Source organism: Corvus brachyrhynchos, unplaced genomic scaffold (assembly GCF_000691975.1).
Source record: "Corvus brachyrhynchos isolate BGI_N302 unplaced genomic scaffold, ASM69197v1 scaffold145, whole genome shotgun sequence".
Classification (NCBI taxonomy): Eukaryota; Metazoa; Chordata; class Aves; order Passeriformes; family Corvidae; genus Corvus; species Corvus brachyrhynchos.
Window position 1 is genome coordinate 315,760 of NW_008238344.1, and position 7,216 is coordinate 322,975.

General features: G+C 63.1%; 1 protein-coding gene across 1 annotated transcript in view; it reads left to right on the forward strand.

The window, feature by feature from the left end:
* Positions 1–7,216, forward strand: part of MYO18A (myosin XVIIIA) — a 32,206-nt gene that overhangs the window by 8,129 nt on the left and 16,861 nt on the right. Inside the window, exons 5-18 of the mRNA XM_017735160.1 lie at positions 1,228–1,315; positions 1,445–1,554; positions 1,634–1,810; positions 1,925–2,135; positions 2,392–2,534; positions 3,231–3,331; positions 3,421–3,484; positions 3,594–3,738; positions 4,079–4,099; positions 5,141–5,152; positions 5,615–5,791; positions 5,872–5,962; positions 6,049–6,241; positions 6,674–6,760. Coding sequence (XP_017590649.1) covers positions 1,228–1,315; positions 1,445–1,554; positions 1,634–1,810; positions 1,925–2,135; positions 2,392–2,534; positions 3,231–3,331; positions 3,421–3,484; positions 3,594–3,738; positions 4,079–4,099; positions 5,141–5,152; positions 5,615–5,791; positions 5,872–5,962; positions 6,049–6,241; positions 6,674–6,760 — 1,620 coding nt within the window. The remainder of the gene's footprint in view (positions 1–1,227; positions 1,316–1,444; positions 1,555–1,633; positions 1,811–1,924; positions 2,136–2,391; positions 2,535–3,230; positions 3,332–3,420; positions 3,485–3,593; positions 3,739–4,078; positions 4,100–5,140; positions 5,153–5,614; positions 5,792–5,871; positions 5,963–6,048; positions 6,242–6,673; positions 6,761–7,216) is intronic.

Consider the following 7,216-nt stretch of genomic DNA (forward strand, 5'->3'; position numbering starts at 1 on the left):
TGTACCCCCGTCCTCAGGAGCCCTCTGCCTCCACCAGCCTCCCCCTGCCATCCTCTGTCTGCCGGTGGGCTGGCATCTGCGCCCGTGCCTCGTGCTGGAGCGTAAGGCTTTCCCCATCCCACCCTGCTCCGTGGGCTGCCACGGGGCTGGCAGGTGCCAGGGCAGCCAGGGCTGGGTGCCTCTCCCCTCCCCAGCGAGGCTGTGCCGGGAAGCCAGGTGTTCCAGGAGGGTGCCCTCAGTGGAGCTGGCACAACTGGGGCGGGCAGGGGTGTGGAGCAGGGTGTGAAGGGGCAGAGTGCTGGCATTGGCAGGATGCATGGCTCATGCCAAAGCAGCTGTGGCAGAGCTCAGAGCAGGGTCAGTGAAGTGACCCCCAGCCACAGGGCTTTGGCAGCACAGCCTCATGGCCAGCGTCCTTCCCAGCTCTGTGTATGTCCAGCACTGCACTGGACTTGCCACCCCGCTGTCCACAGTGGTGGCCGTGGCATGAGGAGCAGGGTTTGGCACAGTGGTGCTTTGCCCCCGCTTCCTCCTCCCCTCCTCTTTCTGTGCTGTGTGCGGGGCAGGGCTGAGCCCTTCTCACCTTCGCCGTCTCTCGGCCTCGCCAGGGTCCAGCGGACGATGCGCCGGCAGCTCCTCTTGGCCCCGTCCCTGCTGCAGCTCAGGTTTGGCTTTGGGGCTCATCCTGCTCTCCGTGTGCCAGGCACATCCCCGCTGTGCCGGCCACGCCAGCCTGGCATTTCCCATGTCACAGTCCTGTGCCATGTCCTTTGTGCCTCTATTATGTGCCTCAGTGTGTCCTGTGTCTCTGCAGCATGTCCCTGCAGCATGTCCCATGTCCCCATAGCATGTCTGGTGTCCCTGCATCCTGGCACGTGGCTGGCATGGGTGCCTGCTCTCAGGGCTGTGGTTTGGGAGCTTGGCCCCTCCAGGCTCGCCCGAGGTGGCCGTAGTGAATGTGCCTGTGGGTCACTGTGTCTTTATGTCTGTCCCAAGCTGTGGCAGGGCCCTGGTGGTCTCTGCAGCCCTGAGCCCACTGGGGTCCCCCCAGTGGGCAAACTGGGGACATGCTGGAAGGGCTTGTGGCTTGTGAAGGTAGCCTGGATGGCCAGCACATGGCCCTGTGACCAGTCAGCCCTGCTCCCTCCAGTCCCAGAGATGTGGGCAGGGGGTGAGACAGGTGAGGGGGCAGGTGACTACAACCTCTCCACATCTGCTGTCCCTCAGGCCAAGACGGAGGAGCAGATAGCAGCCGAGGAGGCCTGGTACGAGACTGAGAAGGTGTGGCTGGTGCACAGGGATGGCTTCTCCTTGGGTGAGCCAGGGGCACTGCTGGGACACAGCACCCCATCCTTCCTGTGGCACAGCGAGCCCCCCTGACCCTACTGCGGTGTCCCTGGGGGCTGCCAGCACAGCCCCTCTGAGTGCCCTATGCCCCTTGCAGGCAGCCAGCTGCGGCCGGAGGCGGGCAGTCCCCTGCCCGAGGGCAAGGTGAAGGTGAAACTGGACCACGATGGAGCCGTCCTGGAGGTGGAAGAGGATGACGTGGAGAAGGTAGGGCTGCGGGGCGGGGGGCCAATGGGGCAGAGCCCCGTTCCCTGCCTGACCCGCCCCACCCCAACCTCGCTGCCAGGCAAACCCCCCGTCCTGCGACCGTGTGGAGGACCTCGCCAGCCTCCTCTACCTCAACGAGTCCAGCACGCTGCACACGCTGCGCCAGCGCTACGGCGGCAACCTCCTGCACACCTACGCCGGGCCCACCATGGTCATCATCAACCCACTGAGCTCCCCCTCCATGTACTCTGAGAAGGTGACGCTGCAGCGGGGTGACACCGCAGGGGACAAGCAGCTGGCGCCGTGCAGAGGGGACAGAGGGGTGGCAGGGTGCTGACCATCACCCGCTTCCCCTCCCCGTCCCCTCCAGGTGATGCACATGTTCAAGGGGTGCCGCAGGGAGGACACGTCCCCGCACATCTACGCGGTGGCGCAGGCCGCGTACCGCAGCATGCTGATGAGCCGCCAGGACCAGGCCATCGTCCTGCTGGGCGCCAGCGGCAGCGGCAAAACCACCAACTGCCAGCACCTGGTCCAGTACCTCGCCACCATCGCCGGCAGCACCGGCAAGGTCTTCTCTGGTGAGTCCCCGGCAGGGCACGGAGTCTCCTTGTCCTGCCTGCACACGCCCCTCGCTTTGCAGTCACAGCCCCACGCACGTGGCAGCGGCCGGACACGCGCCAGAGGGACTGTCACTGTGTCACGCCGGTGCCTTTGCTGCGCTCCTGGGGGCTGCTGCGGCGCAGAGCATGGCACGGGAGCAGCAGCACCTGCCTGGCTGGCTCTGGCCCCCTGCCACTGCACAGCCCCTGCACCGCCCTACTTCTCTTCCCGCAGTGGAGAAGTGGCAGGCTCTCTACACCATCCTGGAGGCTTTTGGCAATAGCAGCACCGGCATGAACGGCAACGCCACCCGCTTCTCCCAGATCATCTCTCTGGACTTCGACCAGGCTGGGCAGGTGGCGTCTGCCTCTGTACAGGTGAGGGGGCCGGGGTGGCCCCCCCCAGCACGGGAGCTGGTCCATCCTTGTCAGCGTGGCTCCCCTTGGTGTGGGAGCGAGTCCATCCTCACTGGAGTGTTGCCCAGAGAAGCTCTAACTGCCCCATCCCTGGAAGCATTCAAGGCCAGGTTGGACAGGACTTGGAGCAGCCTGATCTGGGGGAAAGTGTCCTTGCCCATGGCAGGGGTTTGGAACTCATCGATCTTTAAGGTCCCTTCCAATCCAAACCATTCCATGATTCCGTGATTCTCCCGGTGTTTTCTACACTGCAAGCTCTGCCATAGACCCCCAGCCCCATGCTCGTAGCACTCAGCAGCCTGGCATCCTGCTCTCGTCCTTGCTCACACCCAGATCAGATGGGCTGCCTATCCTTGCTGAGTTAGTCCCAAAATCAGGGGACGTGTCTTCCAGCCACCTCCCTGCTGTAGTAACAGCAGAGCCCTTAAAATCCAGGAGAGCCACTCCGTGCTCTTGTGGTAGCATTCACTGAAGAGAGATGCTCATGGGCTGCTTGGGTGATGTTTGCATTCACATGGTGCCCTGCAGTGGGAGGGACACCCTCACAACTCTGTGGGGACCCTGGCCTGGCAGCAAGGACGAGCCTGGGGTGGGCTGGGTGGTCTCAGTGGGAGCGGGGCACTTGGGGGCAGCTCCCAACTCTCCCACCTCCGCCAGACACTGCTGCTGGAGAAGCTGCGCGTGGCCCGGCGCCCGGCCAACGAGGCCACCTTCAATGTCTTCTACTACCTGCTGGCCTGCTCTGACAGCACCCTGCGGTGAGCTGGGGGGGAGGGCACAGCCCCCATCGTGAGGGGGGTCTCTGGGACCTCCCCCATGGGGCCAACCGTGGTGTTTATCCCTGCAGGACTGAGCTTCACTTCAACCACCTGGCAGAGAACAATGTCTTCGGCATTGTGCCCCCCTCCAAGGTTGTTGCCATGGGGAGCTGTGGGGGAAGATGGGGGTCTCTGGCCCATTTGAGTGCAGGGGGAGGCAGAGCTGGGCTCCCAGACCAATGGCTCCTATTGTTTTCCACAGCCGGAGGAAAAGCAGAAGGCAACCCAGCAGTTCAGCAAGCTCCTGGCAGCCATGAAGGTGATGGGCATCTCAGGAGATGAGCAGAAAGCCTTCTGGCTCATCCTGGGAGCCATTTACCATCTAGGAGCTGCCGGGGCAACCAAAGGTAGTAAGCTGGGAGCCATTAATGAGGGGAGATTTGGGACTGATGGATGTGAGGGGTTCCAGAGCCAGAGTCTCCTGCAGTGCAGCCAAGCCCTGGGGGAGGGGGTGGGGGCTGTATCAGCTGAGGGACAGTGCCCTGCCACCCTGGGTGCTTTGGGACACCCAGTTTGGTTCCCATGGTCGGGGTGGTCTCGTTAACTGGTGGGAATTGAACACACCCAGACCCTGGGCTGGCCCCTGACAACTTGGGGGAGTGGGGGCCTGGGTGGGGCCTGAGGGAGTTGGGGGGGGGGTGTCCCCCCATTCCCAGTGTAACACCTTTCCCTCCATCCTCCTCGCAGAGCCACTGGCAGATGGAGCTGGGAATGGGAGTGGGGAGGGCTCTGCTTTCGGGGGTGCCACGCGATGCTGGTTTGGGGGCTGCAATGGGGGCTTGGGATGCTGCTGGTGTGCTTGGACCAACCCTGACCCTGGCTGTGTCCTGGCAGCCCCAAATTTGCCTGCTGCTCGTGAGGACTCCCAACCCCGTCCTGTCAGCACCATTGGTGGTGTGGGGCAGGGCTGCCTTGGCACACAGAGCTCACCATGGGTGTGAGTCTCCCACAGCACCAGCTTTGCTCTCATTTCTGGGGATGGCAAATTTGGCTTTGGGGGCTGCCCTTCTCCCCCTGTGGCTTTCTCTTTCTGCCTTTTGTGCTGGAAGCCCCTGTGATGCTGCACACTGGTTGGAGAGCTGGGCATGTCACCCCCAAAATGGGCACCTGGAGCTGGTGGCTGCACCCAGGGAATTTGCAGCCCTGGGGGAAAAAATGAGCTGGGGATGAGAAGGGAGAGACCGGAGGGGTCTGGATGCACGTTGGGGTGCAGTGCTGGCCCATGGGGTGCTCTCGGGGCACTAGAGGGCAGCAGGGTCCCACTGCAGCCACCACAGCGGGATGCTCAGGCAGCTCCGGAGCCTCTCCATGGGAGCCTGCTGTGTGGGGGAACCTCAGATCCTGCTGGGGGGGAGCATTGCTGCGTCGGGGCGAGCATCCCACTCCCAGGTCTGTGCTGCTGCTGCTGCTGAAGCCTCCCCTGCACCTCGTGGACACTGGGGGTGCTCAGAGGCAGCTGAGTTGCATCAGCCCCACAATTTCCTTGACCCTGGGCTGGATCCAAAAGGGGCTCCCCATGCGCCGGGGCAGAGCCGAGCTGCTCCCCAGCAGTGCCCGTGGTGCGGGGGGCTCACAGGGGAGGGACCCCCATGCCAGGTCACAGTTTGTCACTGCAGCGATGGCTGGCGAGAGGGCAGGCATGGCATGTGCGGTGGCGTGGTGGCAGGAGGGCGTCCCCGTGCCGTCGCGTGTCGTTGTTTCTAACCCCTGTCTCTGTTCGCATGGTGCATGCTGCCCTTTGCAATGCAGACGCCGACGAAGGTAAAGTCCCGTTCTCCGCTCGTGTCTCTGGCTTCCCCCTCCCCCCGTGCCACCGTCATCCCGCTTCCGTGTCCCTGTGTGTCACCATTAACCTGCTCCCGCCGCCCCCAGCGTCCGTGTCTCTGTCCGGCTGCCCTGCGGCTGTGTCACCAGGCAGGGACATGTCCCCTTGTGGGGTGGCTCAGAGCCTCAGAGGTCCCTGGGTAGTGGTGGCAAGGGGTCCGTGCTTCACACCCGTGTGGCTCCAGGCTCAGCCCTGCAGCAGCACAAAGCCATTCACCCCTGTCTCCTCTAGACCCCAAACATCTCTGTCTCCTCAAACCCCAAAACGTGTGCTCCCACTGTACCCATCATCCCCAGCCTACTCTGTGGGTCCCTAAGATCATCTCAGGCCTGTTTGGAAACACTCCCCATTTTTGGGGGTGCCCTGCTAGGCTCTGAGCCCTCTTCTCCACCCTTCAGCTGGGAGGAAACAGTTTGCACGGCACGAGTGGGCTCAGAAAGCCGCGTACCTGCTGGGCTGCAGCCTGGAGGAGATCTCCTCTGCCATCTTCAAGCACCAGCCCAAGGGCACCCTGCAGCGCTCCACCTCCTTCCGGCAGGGCCCCGATGAGTCTCCCCTGGGGGACAGTGGCACAGGTAGGGTGAGGTATGGGGGGGACAGCAGATGGCCCGGAGAGGGATGCTGGGCTGGAGACACTCAGCTTTGCTTTGGCCAGGTCCCAAGCTGACGGCGCTGGAGTGCCTGGAGGGCATGGCAGCTGGCTTGTACTCCGAGCTCTTCACACTCCTCATCTCCCTCCTCAACAGGTACGTGCTGGGGGGGCCGGCAGGAGAGGTGAGGGGGGCCTGGCAGCAGCCACTGACCCCACTGTGTCCCTTTGTGCTCCCCCCAGGGCGCTGAAGTCGAGCCAGCACTCGGTGTGCTCAGTGACGGTGGTGGACACCCCCGGGGCGCAGAACCCTGAGCTGGCGGGGCAGAGCCGGGGGGCCACCTTTGAGGAGCTCTGCCACAACTACGCCCAGGAGCGCCTGCAGCAACTCTTCCACCAGCGCACCTTTGCCCGCGAGCTGGAGCGGTACAAGGAGGTACCAGAGACACCCAGGGCTGCCATCACCTCCTTCACTCCTGCCCTCCTACACCCACGTGAACATCTCCTACGTGGCCCTCCTGGTTTCTTACCCAGTGGTCACTCTGGACCAGTCCAACCAAAGCAGCTCTGACACGATGCTCGGTGCTCAGGGCTTTCCTCAGGGCTCCTGTGCTGGCTGTGGAGCACAGCAAAGGCGGGCCGGGCTGGGATGGTTTGGAGTAGCTGTGGGTGATGGTGATGGTGGTCACTGCTGCTGCTCCATCTCACCGCTGACAGCCCACAGGAACCCTTCCATGTGTCCTGGTCCCCTCTTAGCATGTGGCATCACCCTAAACCCCATCGACATCCACGCCCTGATGGGCTCACGATCCCTATCACTGCTATTCTGCGGAGTGGACACTCACCTGCCTCTGTTTCCCCTCACCAGGAGAACATAGAGCTCGCCCTGGCTGACGCTGAGCCCAGCTCCTCTGGCTCCATAGCTGCTGTAGACCAGTCCTCACACCAGGCACTGGTAAGCACCTTCCACTCTTCCTTCCATCCACATCACAGCAGCAGATGGGCAGCTTTTTGGCACTTCAGTGGTAGAGGGGAAGGAAAGGGGCTATCCTGAATGCTTGGCCATGAGAGCATGGGTACAAGTGTGTGTGCAGCCCACATACCTGGTGCATCCCCCAGCATGGTTTTCCCCTCAGGTCCTGGGAGCTGCTTGTGCTGTGGGCAGGGGGCCTGGAAACTTTGTGTGATCTCTGGGGTGCTCCAGTCCTCAAAGTGCTCTGGTCCCCAGGATACTCTGGTCCCCAGGATATTCTAGTCCCCAAGGTGCTCAGGTCCCCAGTGTCCATGGGTCCCCAAGGTTCTCCAGTCCCTACTGGAGGAGGCTGCAGAGACCAGGGGTGCTGCTGGCACCATCCCTGTGCTGGGTTTCAGCCCAGCGCTGCATTTCCCACCTCAGTGGGATGCGCTGCCA